The following is a 15,472-nucleotide window of genomic DNA, read 5'->3' on the forward strand; positions in this document are numbered from 1 at the left end:
CTGACTGCGTGGTTTTTTTGAAGTAGGCAGTGTAAAAATAAAAATTGTACCTATACTCTATTGTACTATATATGAAAGATATTTGTTGGGTTAAAAATTATTAATATGAGCTGACAGGTATGTAGGTATAAGAGAAAAAAGAAAAAAATTACTAAATGAGTTATTAACGATTCTTGCTGTATATTTTATTGCTTTAAACCTGAATTTGAAATTTAATTCTTTCATCTGTCAAAGTTTTTATTTGAGATACATTATATTTCTAATTAAATAAGACATTTTGATGATACATAATCTTTTTGAGACTATGTTAATAAAGAAGGCAGAACTTGTAAATTCAGTAATGGATACGGTGGCTGTAACTATGCGCCCAGTCTCAGAACAGCGGTTATATCAAATCCCATCTATTCCTTCCACTTCCTTCTTCCATTTTTCTAACTCCACATATTAACTGTTTTTGTTGTTTCCAGTTTAGTAGAGGAATACCACAGCACATACTTTTGCTCTTTGTCTAATCCCTGTCCTTTTGGGAGTGTAACTGCTGTCCTTTCAGCTGTCCAAAATACAGAGTATGCTCTCAGTGGCAGAAAATTTGGCCGGAAGGATATCATACAGTTTATCACTTCTTCAACCTTTGTTCCCAGTAACAACAAATGCATGAGCTAGCTACAGAGAGGAAAATTTTAGGGTGAAAAAACAATCACTGATCATGTGCTACAACAATTACTGTTAACTATCTCCTGGGTCAAGAATACTGACTTCTCCCTAAAGTTAAGAAAGACTTTAAGAAGTAGGAGGGGGAGCCCCCGTTAACCTCTTTGTAGCTGAATCCAGGCATTAATAACTAGAATATTCTGTGGTTTATTGATTCTTTTTTCTTTTTAAGGCAACAGACAGGCTTGTCCATTGTGCCCTAAGGAAAAATTCAGAGCTTGTAATAGCCATAAGCTTCGTCGTCACCTCCAGAATTTACACTGGAAAGTCTCAGTTGAATTTGAAGGTTAGTATTTTTGTGCTTGCAAAGAAGTAATATATATGAAATTCAACATTTATTACCAGTTTTGGCATTTTATCATGAATATAATCAAATATTTTCAGTTTAAAATGTGAGGGGTTTAATGCCCTCATTTCTAATGTATTTAATAAAACACCATATAGCTTTATAGGCAGTAGAGCTCTATATGACACAGTTTAGTTCAGCAAACATTTATTATGCATCTGTTGTATACTGAGTACTCTGACCCTGGGAGTCCATTTTGCTTCTTGAACAATGTTTTAATAAGTTTTCCTTTTATTTTACACATATTTTGGAAGGTATAGTACATGTAGTAAAATAAGAAAATAATTTGTATGAATATTGGAAAATACAAGATAATATCTCTTTTTGCTGATGGCTTAAAAAAACTACTAGAGTTAAGAGAATTCAGAATGGTGGTGGGATACAAGATAATTCAGAAATCATAGCCATTTTCTACTTCAGATAAATGGAAACAGAAACAAATATTTCAGTTATAATCATGATAAAAATGACACAATTTGAGGGAATAAGTTCAACAAGAGGACTCATCATGAAAAGAATAAAATCAAAGGACAGAAAACAAGAACTTTTCAAGTTAAAGGGCTTCCTAAGTGAATTATATGAATTATTATAGCATTTTTGGGAAAAGATCTGACAACATCTTTTAAAATTAAAAATACGTATATCCATCCACCACACAGTTCCTCTCCTAGAAGTGCCTTAGAAGTAAAAGAATTGAGGTTGGACACAGTGGCTCATACCTGTAATCTCAGCACTTTGGGAAGCTGAGGCGGGAAGATCACTTGAGGCCATGAGTTCAAGACCAGCCTGAGCAACATAGTAAGACCCTGTCTCTATAAAAAAGTGAAAAAATTAGCCAGGCGAGGTGGCCTGTGCTTGTAGTTGCAACTGCTAGAGAGGCTCAGGTGGTAGGACTGCTTGAGTCCAGAAGCTTGAGGCTGCAGTGCCATAATTGTGCCACTGTATTACAGCCTGGGCAACAGAGTGAGACTCCGTTTCTTAAAAAAAAACCAAAACCAAAAAAAAACAAAACCAAAAAAAAAAAAAAAAAGAAGTAAAAGAATCAACAGGCACAGATAAATGTACAAGAGTATTCATTGCAATATTTACTTAGTAACAAAAACTTGGAATTAAAAGAGATGATTGAATAAATTATGGTATATACATACCATGAAATATTATTATGTAGCCATTGAAATGAGTATATTAGATATGTACCAGCTAACTTAGAAGTATTTCCATGGTCAACTACTAATGAAAACAGCAATTGATAGGGAAGATTTTATAATATTCCATTTGGTTAAAACAAAAAGTCCCACCCTCAAAAGAAACCTAAGTATCAATCTTAAACATATGTACATTTATATTTGTATATGATTATGTGAGCACAGAAATTGTAAAATATGGTTGGAGTGTCAACCAGTGTTGATAAAGCAGCTAGTAAGAGACACCCAGAAAAGATGTTGGAACTATGCTGGAACTATTTTCTTAGTAGTACTGCTAAAAAGATTATCACTAGTTATTTAGGGAAAGAGAAATTAGATGCTAATTTAAGGACCATCCTGTCTTTTAAGTTTAGTTCTGTATAAGAATGTATGATAAACCATATGACTTCTTATGAAAATAAAGGTCTCATTTCAATTAAAAGGATCTCTTTCATATTCTTTACTTAGGTCATTGTTTAGCCTTTAGGTTTGGTCTCCCTCCAAGTTATTCTCTTTTCTTAAATATTTTCTTGTGATATTTCTTTACTTACTCATGGATGTGGTTCTGTCATGTACATTAGGCTATTGGGTTCTTTCACATGGTATTGATCTGGTAGATGCTGAAGATATGATAGTTTTTGTCTCAGTGAGCAGGTTTCAAAGTAGTTGACGTATAATTGAAGGTGGAAGCAACCAGATCTGCTGAAGGAATGGATGTGAGGTGTGAGAGAAAGAGCCAAGAATGCTTGGGTTTGGGACTTGAGCAAGTAGAGAAATGGAGTTGGCCTTTACTGAGCTGGAGAACAGTGCATTAGGACCAAGTGTGGGAAAGAAGGCCAGAACTAGAAATTTGGGCATTTAAAGGGTGAGATGCATCTAAGTGGAGATGTCAAGTAGCCCATAGGTTATATGAATCTGGAGTTCAGGAAGAATGTGGGGCTAAAGATATGCATTTGGGAGTTGTCAGAAGACACATGGTATTTAAAGCCGTAAGATCAGATAAGTAACTAAAAGAGTACATATTGATGGAAAAAAGAAGTCATCCAGGACTAAATCTTGGAGCACTTCAGCATATACAAGTAAGAAATGAAGGTATAAGAAAAAGGCATTAGAGATGACTTACAGGCTTTGAGTTAAGAGCAACTGTAAGGCATTATCATTCAAAAAAAGTAAAGAGACCTAATGTAAGATAAATTACCAGTTTAGTCTTGACAAGTAGGTTTTGAGATGCTGACTAGATAATCAGTTACATATCCTTAATAGGCAATTGGAAATAGGGATCTGGCTCTTAGGAATGAATTAGTACCTAGAGCTATAACTTGGGATTCCTTTAATTGGAATTGTGAAAGGAGCTAAGTTGCCAAGGAAATGAGAAAAAAAGTCACTTAGCCACCCAAGCCTATGGAATTTCTACCATTTTAGGGCATGAGAGAAGGAAGAGGATCTGTAAAGAAGATGAAGAAGAGTGGGAAGAAAACCAAGATAGTACCATGTCATAGATGAAGAAGGGTCTGTATAATGGCAAATATATCAATAGCATGAGGCAAAGATGAAGCCTAAGAAAAAGTCACAGAGGCAGAGAATAGGATAAAGCTGAATCCCAAAGATGCTAAATGACTAATCCAAGATAAAACAGATAGTCCTGGCGGAACCAGAATTCAAACCTGGATCCCTCTGTATTTGTGTATATAGATACATATACATATGTATATATGCATACACATATATCTCATGTATAACAATTGTGTAAACTAAAGCAATCTCATTTGAGTAATTATGACATCACAAATGTAAGGGTAATTCCAATTCTTATAAAATAAAACTTGCTTATAATTTTTGATAATTGAATATTTAATCAACAGTGTATGATAACCAGCCATTCTTTATTTTAGGTTACAGGATGTGCATCTGTCACTTACCTTGTCGACCAGTGAAACCAAACATTATTGGAGAACAGGTGATCAGATATTAGATTTTTTTAATTTTTAAATTTAGTCCTTTTTAAAGAAAGCATAATTTTTACTTACTGTGAAACTAAAATATGTATGTTCAGCAGTGTGGTTTACTTTAAAATTCTCTATCTGAGTCCTTTCAGATTATCATAATAGGAAAACTATGAAATGTATGAAAAAAATAATTGCTATATTGAAGTTCTCATTTTACAGTTTTTAGTTTAAGTCAGATAAATTGCTCCTTTGTGTTCAAAATGAAAATTAACTCATTTACTAATTTTGGAATGGAAAATTTAGAGAGTAGTTTTTTCTCTTAAAATTTCGGTCATGGAATAGGAGCTTCAATTTCTGTGATTTAGTAAATATCTTAGTATGTTTTGATTTAATTCATCTTCCCCATGTCCTTCCTTTTGAGTTCAATCTTAGAGAATCAAGAAACTTTCAGAAATCTTAGTAACTTTTTAAAAAATACATGTGTTTTATTTTTAGGGTAGATTTGACCTAAGGGGAATACAAACTGTAAAATTTTTTAGTGACACTATCCTGAATGCATATTAGCGTAATGAGTTCCTGTTATTACATTTTCTTTTGAGTCACTAAAAGCAGTATAGTGTTGACAAAAAAGAAAATATTCCATAAGTAGTAGTCAAAACAGTGCCTGGTCAAACAGTGCCTGGTCCATCAGCCTAGTCTAAGATATTTTGAATACGATAATCACAGTACCACAAGGAACTTTGGGTAATGTGCTTCACTATTTTCTATTTGCTGTAAGGTTCCAAGTAAAAAGGAGGTAGCAGCACTAAGAGTAAAAGGCATCAAAACTAGGAAAGAGCCATTGGAGCAGTCTTTTGTTCTCAGCTAAATGAGAAATTATGAAGTGAAAATTTGTTTACTTGGTTAAGTACGCTTCTAATTATGTCTCTAACATTCAGTGGGGTACTGGAGCTGGCTCAAATTTTCAGAAATCTTTCAAGCTGGTTGTTCAGTATGGCCACCATTAAAAATTAAGTTATATAAACCTAAAAATGAATGAGTTATATTAAAAAACAAAGGTAACGAATGTTCACTTCATATCATTGTTCTGCTGTATTTTAATATTATCTGAGCACTTACAGTTATTTACATCTATTATGTCTGCTGGGTGGCAGTGCTCTGTAATGGTGTAATAATGCACATCTTTTCCTAAATTCACATTCAGTGATGTTACATTGATAGCTTAAAATCTATGACAGTTGTAGCTTGAAATTGGCTATAGCGGAGTATTTATGCCACAGAAATCTGCAAATACTACAAATCAGGGCTTTATTTTCCTGGAGAGCCAGTTAATAAGCATTTACCAGCACACCACTCCTAAAATTACACCATTTTTAAATGCAACTTATAGAAAATACAGTGATTTTCTGATTGGAATGAATGAGAAAAGCTAGGAAATTAAACTTCTGGCCTATTGTAAAGTGAGGTTTAAAAGTATATATAAATACAGGTAAGGAAGTTAAGATACTTTCAAAGTCACATGGCAAAATTAAAATTATCTTCTATACCATTAAATCCAAGACACTAATGTACTGAAATTTGCAAACATATACTTCTGTTTCATTGTCTTAGCAACTTATTTAAATACTCTGTTTGATAGATAACCAGTAAAATGGGAGCCCATTATCATTGTATCATTTGTTCAGCAACAATCACCAGAAGAACTGATATGCTAGGACATGTTAGGCGCCACATGAATAAAGGAGAGACTAAATCTAGTTATGTTGCAGGTAAGTTGAGCAATCTCATTAACATATTAATGTGTAAATCCTTAAATAATGGTCCAGTTATTATTTTCAGACATCAGGAATATAAAATAATGCTGATTTAACCAAATGATTTAGTTCACTAGTCCATTACTTCAGCTTTTGGTTTTTTTCTGTAAGGTCTCCAAAAACATTTTAACATTCTCAACATATATATTTAATAAATGGTGTAGGAAAAAAGTAAGTGACACTCAAGTGACTATAGGTATTTTAATGAAAGATTATAGAATTGTTTTCCCAGTGACAGCTTTTACACCCTTAACTTCATGTATGTATTGTTGGAAAACACTAGAAAAAAAGATATAGTGAAATAAAGACTATTATTATTAGTGATATGAAATTGTTAATAGCTTGTTACTACTTAGAGATCCCTTCTCAAGAATTAAATTAAGCACTAATGGCCTAAAGCATGTATTATATGTAATGAATAATTTCTCTGTGTCCAGAATGGCACTATGTACCATTCCTTTAAGAATTGAAAAAAAAAATAGTCACTGAACTATTTTTCTATAAAGCAAAATTTTCTCACAGAACCTAAGTTGAGAAAGTCTGACCTTGTGAGATATGTGACATGCCTCCTCACTGGGTAGAAAAGGGTATGTAACACAGTGCTAGGGAAAGTTACTATTATTTGGCATTTTAGAAAGAAAGATACAGTTGCCATTTAGTTAACATTCTGACTGTAATGTTATCAAGAAATCCAAACATAAAGGATCTCAACTTTCCCACACATCCCATATCTCATTTCTTAAATATTTAAAACATATGCACATATATACACATCAATATTTTATTAGTTTATAGCTAAATGATTCTAACATACTAAATGTAAAATCATTTTTTCATTACTTTGTAGCCATTTCAATGTAATTTGTGACTTGAAATCATAAGAAAATATTCTGAAGTCTCCCATGTTCAGGAAATAGAGTGATTCTTAGTAAGCCATGCTAGCTAATGGAATGCAGCCATATGGAGTTACTCATTTTCTAACAATTATACCATAGTAAAATATATTTAGCAAACAATGTAGTGTTTGATGAACCACAAAGGTATTTTAGGATTTTGTGCTTTCCTAGGGTGATTGTTCGTAGGTATCATAATACAGATGTATTGATGTGCTGGACAGTCAAGATAGTAAATTAACTTTCATTAATCAGATGTTTAACTGAGTGTTACTCTTTTATAGAGAGTGCTGAATAAATCAGTTCTTTGGTTTTGTTTTTTTTACATCTGCCAACCGTTTGCATTAACACAAAATAATATAAAGTTATTTTTCAAAATGTATATTTATTGTTTTAGATGTTTATAATTATTTTGTGTTTTCTTGGAAATCTTTTGTTTAGAATTATTTTGTGTTTCCCTGGAAATCTTTTCTTTTTTCCATCTTAGCTTCCACTGCTAAACCACCTAAGGAAATTTTGAAAGAGGCAGACACGGATGTACAAGTTTGTCCCAACTATTCTATACCTCAGAAAACAGATTCCTATTTTAACCCCAAAATGAAACTAAATCGGTAAGATAAATTGAAAACAGGGTTATGGGATGTTTCAAATTATTATAAATGTACCTTCTCTTAACCTTTATGTTCTAATATATTAAAATTTAGAACTAGGTGCAGAATAAAAATCATCTATTTTAACATTTTTCTCAGAAGGATTGTTTCTTTTTTTCTACCAAGCCAATGTCTTTATCAGAGAATAAGATGGCGTAAGCTTATATAATTACTGAACAAGCTGGTACTTTTGTGAGCAAGTTTTCTTTATAAATAAATAAATACTTGTTAATAGAATCCAACAGGATTCATAGTTTAATTTCACATATTTTTAGTTCTTATAGTATTAAATTTGGAATATGTTTTCAGGTCTCCTTTTGAAATAGTTTGTACAGTAACTAGGAACTTCAGTTCATTACTCTTAAATGAAATAAAATCTATGCAGGTGAAGCCATGGTAAAGTAAAGTTATTTCAGATTATGATTTCTTTCTAGGCAGCTAATATTCTGTACATTGGCTGCTTTGGCTGAGGAACGAAAACCTTTGGAATGTCTAGATGCTTTTGGAGCCACTGGTAAGTGAGGACACTTTTTTGGAACCCAATTTTATTTATTCGATTTTACAGTATTTTTTCTTAGAAAATGTATATGGGCAGTGATGTAAAAAAATTAAAGATCCAAGGCAAAATTTTTAATTTTTTATTGTGAAAAATTTTAAATGTATATTAGAGTATAATAAGTGAGTCCCTGTGTATCCATCACTTACTTCAAAAATGAGTGGTTCATGCTCAGTCGTTTTCTCATTGTCCTCATACCTCATATCCTAATCTTTTTATATCCATTAATTTGAAACAACAGATATATCATTTCATCTGTAAGTATTTCAGTTGGATCTCTAAAAGGTAAAGATTTTTAAAAAATAAAACCACTATACTGTCATCATACTTTAAAAATTAAGAATAATTCTTTAATATCAATTGTTTGCCCAATCATCTCATAATATGTTTTAAAAATCAAATCAGAATGCAGACAAAAACTATATTTCAATTGTTTGATATGTCTAAGTCTCTTTTAAATCTATGGGTCCTTCTATCATTTTCTGTGAGTGTGATAATTATTTGTTGATTTAACATGTCTTTTGACCTATAGCGTTTCCCACAGTCTAGATTTTTGCTGATTGTATTGTTATGGCTCATATAACATGTTCTTCTATCTCCTGTATTTTTGTAAATTGGTCATTTGATTAGATTCAGATACATTTTTTTTTTTTTTTTGCAATAATACTTGTTTGCTGCAATCAGGCAGCACCTGATGTCTGGTTGTGTCTCTTTTTTGTGTTGTGATGATCATTGCCTAGCCTTTAGACAGTGGAATAAAGTGAAATTTTAAACATTGAGAATATTCTTCTCAAAAGACTTAATAGTAGAGAAAAGATAATAGAAACAGTAGAAAATTTCTAAAAAGCCTCCATACCCAATCCAAGTCCTTCTTTATAAAGATTATAAGAGTACATTTTTGGGGAGTTTGTGCCAAAAGAGTGAAAGCATGAGTTAGCTCTCCTTCCTAAACTCCTCTCCTCAGGGAAAAGTAGTGGTTAAAAGCATGGACTGTGGAACCAGACTGCCTGAGTTCAAATCCAAGCTTTATCGCTTGATAGTTGTATGACCACAGGAAATTGTGCCTCAATTTGCTCATCTATTAAAAGAGGAGACTACTGCTACTACCATGATGATCAGCATTAGTACTGTCTCAGTATAAATATGGTAAAAGTGATGAGGTGATGCTTCTGATTATTTCCCAAGTCACTTGGATTTGAAATTTGAATCGTGTTTTTACTCCTTGTTTTCCTGTTAACTCTTCCCATATCTACTCAGCCACCAGGTCTGTTCTAATTTTTCTTTTCTAATATAACTCACAATTTCCATTCCATATCCACCAATTTAATGATTTCATAGCAAGCCTATTGCAGTAGCCTCTAAATAGTACCCTTCCTTGCAGTCATTTCTCTCCTCCAGTTTGTCTTGCCTGTTACTGCTAAACAGCTATTCCTCTGAAGCACCACATTAATGTTACTAATCAATCAAAAAAGTCATTCATCTTTATTGCTGAGAGTCCAGACTTCTCAGACTACATTTAGTGTCTTCCATATCTGATCCTAACCTGCTTGTCCAAATTTATTTCTCAGTATTTTTCACCATACACCCTTTTTCTTTATTCTTTTGAGACAGAGTTTTGCTCTGTCACCCAGGCTGGAGTACAGTGGTACCATCTCAGCTCGCTACAACCTCCGCCTCCTGGGTTCAAGCAATTCTCTTGCCTCAACTTCCCAAGTAGCTGGGATTACAGGCGCCTACCACCACGCCTAGCTGATTTTTGTATTTTTAGTAGAGACAGGGCTTCACCATGTTGGCCAAGCTGGTCTCGAACTCCTGACCTCAGGTGATCCACCTGCCTCGGCCTCCCAAAGTGCTGGGATTACAGGTGTGAGCCACCGCGCCCAGCCTCTTTACTGTTTTTTAAATCTGAAGTCATTAAAGCTAATATCTAAGGAATGTATTTCCAGCCTCTTCTTTTAATGTGCCTTTGTAAACTTAGATCAGGTCTGGAGCAGTCATTTTGCACATTTTGCCATTCCTAAAATGAGGATGTCAGAACTTACCTCACAAGCTTGTTGTGAAAATATGAAAAATACATATATGTGAAGTCCATAACACATGGTATTTTTCCATTCATGAGACACGTGTATGGAAAAGATGGTCAGTATTTCCAGTACATAAGGGGTTTACTAATCTATGTTGGCTGTGCTAGTGTTGCCATCTCCCGTTTTGTAATGAATGTCCCTTATGACTTTAAGCTAGTAGATATGGAAAAACTGTGAAAAGGGGCCCTTTTGTTCTGAATTCTTCCTAATCATTTGCTTACAAATTTGCTTTTTTTTTTTGTTTTTGGTTTTGTTTTTTTTTTTGAGATAGGGTCTTGGCACCATCTCGACTCACTTCAGTCTGGACCTCTAGGAGGTGATCCTCCCACCTCAGCCTCCCAAAAGTAGCTGGGACCACAAGCGTGCACCACCATGCCCAGCTAATTTTTGTATTTTTTTGTAGAGATAGGGATTTGCTATGTTGCCCAAGCTGGTCTCAAACTCCTGGGCTCAAGTGATCCGCCTGCCTCAGCCTCCCAAAGTGCAGAGATTACAGGTGTGAGCCATCGCACCTGGCCACAATTTTTTTTTTTTTTTTTTTTTAATTCACAGCAATGCTATTGTGCAGTGTTTGAAAAGTGTTGGTCTAGAAAAGTTTTTCATATTTTGGTCCATGATGGTAAACTTCAGCAAGAGGAATTCCAACTTCCCATCCTCCCTTCAAGCAGAGTAATCCCATTCGTATAAAGTATTCCATGGTCAGAAAAAAAGCAAAAAAGAAAACATTTTCCACTATTCAACAAAATAAAAAGCATACATAGAGATTTTATTTGAACAAGGATCATAAAAAAGGTTTATAAGAAGTATTAGTTAAAATCTATTAGACACATTTTTAGTTATAACCTTTCTTGAGAAGCTTTGTAGTAAGAAAGAATAAGATTCATGAAAACATTAAATTTTGAAATAATTTGTTATTTATAAAACTGGATGTTGTTATACTGTTTTTATTCTTTAAAATTATTACAATTATAAAACTCATTTTCTTCCCCATTTTTCCTAAGGGATAATGGGATTACAGTGGGCAAAACATCTTGGAAATGCAGTCAGAGTTACAATCAATGACTTGAATGAAAACTCTGTGACACTGATTCAGGAAAACTGCCATTTAAACAAATTGAAAGTGATGGTTGACAGTAAGGAAAAGGAAAAGAGTGATGATATTTTTGAAGAAGGAGAGAAAAATCTTGGTAATATTAAGGTGACCAAAATGGATGCCAATGTACTGATGCATTTGAGATCTTTTGATTTCATGTAAGTAGAAAAGACTTGCCATGTCACTTTCTAAACTTATCTGAAATTTTGGGGACGAGGGGTAGTTAAAAATTAAGACAGTTTTTTGTTGTTTATTTATTTAAATTAATGCCATTTTTTGACATTGGCCTAAGGTATGCAGTATGAAAATTTTCTAGTATTTGAAATAAAATGCCTGGGCATGTCACTTTTCCTCTAACTCGAATTTATTTTTACGTGTCTGATACATCGATACTATCATTTTATTACTTAATTTCAAAACAGAATTATGTACTTAAAATATATTTGCAATGTACTTTTAAATCCATGGAATTTTATAATTAGAAATAATTACAATGGTATAATTTTTGTTACTCATATGACTTTAAAATATGTCTATATTCTTTCTGATTTTAGACATCTAGACCCTTTTGGAACATCAGTGAATTATCTAGATTCTGCATTCAGAAATATAAGAAACCTTGGCATAGTGTCAGTGACTTCTACAGATATCAGTTCTTTATATGCCAAGGCACAGCATGTTGCCCGGCGTCACTATGGATGTAACATTGTCCGAACTGAATATTACAAGGAACTAGCAGCCAGAATTGTTGTAGCTGCAGTGGCAAGGTACCAAATTGCCAACAGTGTACTTAGTGTGTTTCAGTATTTGATAAAAAGAGATAATATTACAAGAAGTACTTACCTTATTATTCAAAATATGCACAAAATATAAATTCTGTATTCCTTATCTGTAATACTGGTTTTTAATCTTACATGGTATCTGTTGTAATTTTATTTAAAAGCTTATGCCTGAAATATTCAGTTTACTCTCCAATTAAAATGTTACTGAAATGAAGTATAAGAAAGAAAAGATAAAAGTGAAAGTTAATTTTCAGTTTATTTGAACAATGTAGGATAAAGGATAGCAATATGAAAGGAAAAGCAAAAATTGTTTTGTTTTGTTTTGTTTTTTCGCCATGTTGCCCAGGATGAAACAAGCCTCCTGGCCAACATGGTGAAACCCCGTCTCTACTAAAAATACAAAAATTAGCTGGGCATGTTGGTGCAGACCTGTAATTGCAGCTACGATTACAGGTTGAGGCACTAGAATCACTTGAACCCAGGAGCCATATGCTGCAGTGAGCCAGGGTTGCTCCACTGCACTCCAACCTGGGCAACATAGTGAGACTCTGCCTCAGAAAGAAACAGTCATTTCTTTTATATCCATTCTATTTTATCTTCTTTATTTATATAGTTTGAATAAAATGATGGCTTACAAACTTGATTCTCCAAAATGATCTTACAAAATGGGAAGTTCTCTCCATTTCTCACCAGGATTTCCAAACAGAATTTGAAAACAGTTATTTTTTAAAAGGGTGACTTTTTTGAGCACTTACTATATGCAGATTATGCTAGAATAATATAATATAAATGGATATTGTGAATATAGATAATGGATAATCAGCCAGCTCACTTGCCAGCCCTAATACTAGTTTCAGAGCATTTAAGTAGAAATTTCTACCTCAGCATAAATACAGATTATTAGACTTCATAGACCTTCAGGGTTGTTTCTAATTACCTGAAAACTGATGTTTACTTTATGCATGCTAAGGACTTAACTGCACATACTTAAAAATGTCTATAATGTAATATCAGCAAATTCAGAGTAATATATATATAAATTAAATTTAGTATATGACTGCAGAGTACATAAATGGTATATAGTAGAGCTTAATCCAAAAAGTCTGTAAAATTAATGGTGGAAAGGCCTTCGTTCTTTTTTCACTCAATTTTCAGTAGCTAGCATACTATCCTGCATATAGTCATTACTCAATAAATAGATACTGTTTGAAAGAAGCTTTTATAGGAAATAAAATAAAAAGGAAGCAGTGTGGTGGTGATGATAAGAAACAAAGTGAAAATGACTGAAAACCAGAAAATATTGCCCTATTGAGAGGACATCACAAGGGAAAATGTCTAGAAACTGAACACCCTCCCCAGCATCTTTTATTTCCTGTGTTTCAATTTCTGTAAAAGTTACAGTAATGATCTTTTAAAAGCACTGCTACTGAGAATTGAATTTTTCTTGATGTCCCATAACTTATCCATAGTATACTGTCCAGGTTAATATTGTCAGTATAATGCCAAACAAGGGAAAATGATCAGCCCACAAAATAACTTTAAAAAATTTATTATAGAGCTGCAGCCCGATGCAACAAAGGCATAGAAGTACTGTTTGCAGTGGCTCTGGAACATTTTGTGTTGGTAGTTGTGAGAGTTTTGAGGGGACCTACTTCAGCAGATGAAACAGCCAAGAAGATTCAATACCTGATCCATTGTCAGTGGTGTGAAGAGAGAATTTTTCAGAAGGATGGTAATATGGTAGAAGGTAAATTCAAGTTATATATTATGTTTAATTTATCTATAATCCTCCACTGAATAAGCCTTTATCACATCCCTAATCATACATATTGTTGTCCTTTGATTTTAAAGATTACAGTGCTAACTTTGTTATTTCCTATACTGGATTTCCTTTCGTCAACAGACAAGACATTCGTGTGAGTTTATTAAAGTTATTTACTCATGCTGTACAATATATGCTTTCTAGCTCTGCCTTCTATCGAAACATCTAGAAATAACTTAGTTTCCACTCTCAACTAATTTTAGGAACATAAGTCAGATTACGTTTTTTCCAGGCTGTTACAAATCATCAATTTTATAAAAATAATTTTCATGTTTCTGGCTGTGTATAAAAGCCATCAGTTATAAAATGCATTCAATAAACATTTATTGAGCCTCTACTATATGCCAGGCCTGGGGATGGGAAACAAGGAAAAAGCTGTAGTTTTGCCTTCATAAAGCTGTTTCTGTTTGTTTCAGTTCTGGGACATGGAAACAGTCGCTCATTGTTTTCTGTTAGGTTCTTGGTATTTTATGAATTTTTGAGTTTAGCACTTATTATGTTAAGTTGCAGATTTTTTTCTCATCTTTTCACTTTTTTTTTTTTAATCTGTCTTGCAGAAGTTTTTTGTTGCTAATTGAATGTTTATGTAGTCTGGATTTTGCCTGTAGTTAGAAAGAGCTTTCCTATTCCTGGATTATTCAAAGTAGATTAGGTTGTATTGAATAGTACACCTTTCCTCCACTGATTTGAGAATACCTTCTTTATCTTATACTAAATTTCCACATGTATTTGAGTTTGCTTCTAGATTTTCTGTTCTGTTCCAGTGGTTGGATATTTATTCATACACGTCTATCATACTGTTTTGACTATAGAGGCTTTTCAGTGTCATTTAATATCTGTGATGGCAATCCCTACTCAAAGCTCTTTGTTTTCAGTGTTCCTGTATTGCTCATTTGTTAACTCCTTAATATAAAAGTAAATAATAACCCAGTTGGCATATTATTTTGATGACATTAAATTGGGGAGAATAGATACTGTGATTTTTGAAGCTTCCTACAAATATAATATGCTTTTCATTTGTGCAAGTACTTTAGTATAATGTTAACTGATGGTGGTAATGGAAGGAATTCCGTCATGTTCCTTACTTTTAGTTTCCTCTAGTGCTTTCTGTTTTTTTATTTTTTTCAGATGGAGTCTTGCTCTGTCACCCAGGCTGGAGTTCAGTGGCACAATCTCGGCCCACTGCAACCTCTGCTTCCTGGGCTCAAGCAATTCTCCTGCCTGAGCCTCCCAAGTACCTGGGACTATAGGCACACACCACCACGCCCGGCTACTTTTTGTACTTTTAGTAAAGACGGAGTTTCACCATGTTTGCTGGCTAGTCTGAAACTCCTGACCTTTAGTAATCTGCCCGCCGCATCCTCCCAAAGTGCTGGGATTACAGGCGTGAGCCTCTGCACCCAGCCTCTAGTGCTTTCTGATTCAAGCATAATACTGGCTTTTCATCTGCAATACATATCATTTATCACATTAAGGAAGAATACTTCATTTCCATTTTTATTGTATTTTGTCAAGATGTTGAATTATGTCATAATGCATTTTCAGCATCTGTGGAGATGATTATGTGGTTTTTCTCTTTAGGCTTACTAAT

General features: G+C 33.5%; 1 protein-coding gene across 4 annotated transcripts in view; it reads left to right on the forward strand.

Annotated features, from left to right (window-relative positions):
* Positions 1 to 15,472, forward strand: part of TRMT1L (tRNA methyltransferase 1 like) — a 39,515-nt gene that overhangs the window by 6,198 nt on the left and 17,845 nt on the right. For all 4 annotated transcript variants that reach the window (XM_063648082.1, XM_063648089.1, XM_054466426.2 and 1 more), the window contains exons 3-10: positions 884 to 997; positions 4,134 to 4,198; positions 5,827 to 5,956; positions 7,382 to 7,505; positions 7,979 to 8,058; positions 11,186 to 11,435; positions 11,832 to 12,044; positions 13,616 to 13,806. In XM_063648082.1, the coding sequence (XP_063504152.1) occupies positions 884 to 997; positions 4,134 to 4,198; positions 5,827 to 5,956; positions 7,382 to 7,505; positions 7,979 to 8,058; positions 11,186 to 11,435; positions 11,832 to 12,044; positions 13,616 to 13,806 (1,167 nt within the window). The remainder of the gene's footprint in view (positions 1 to 883; positions 998 to 4,133; positions 4,199 to 5,826; positions 5,957 to 7,381; positions 7,506 to 7,978; positions 8,059 to 11,185; positions 11,436 to 11,831; positions 12,045 to 13,615; positions 13,807 to 15,472) is intronic.

The sequence above is a fragment of the Pongo pygmaeus genome, chromosome 1 (genome assembly GCF_028885625.2).
Source record: "Pongo pygmaeus isolate AG05252 chromosome 1, NHGRI_mPonPyg2-v2.0_pri, whole genome shotgun sequence".
Taxonomy (NCBI): domain Eukaryota; kingdom Metazoa; phylum Chordata; class Mammalia; order Primates; family Hominidae; genus Pongo; species Pongo pygmaeus.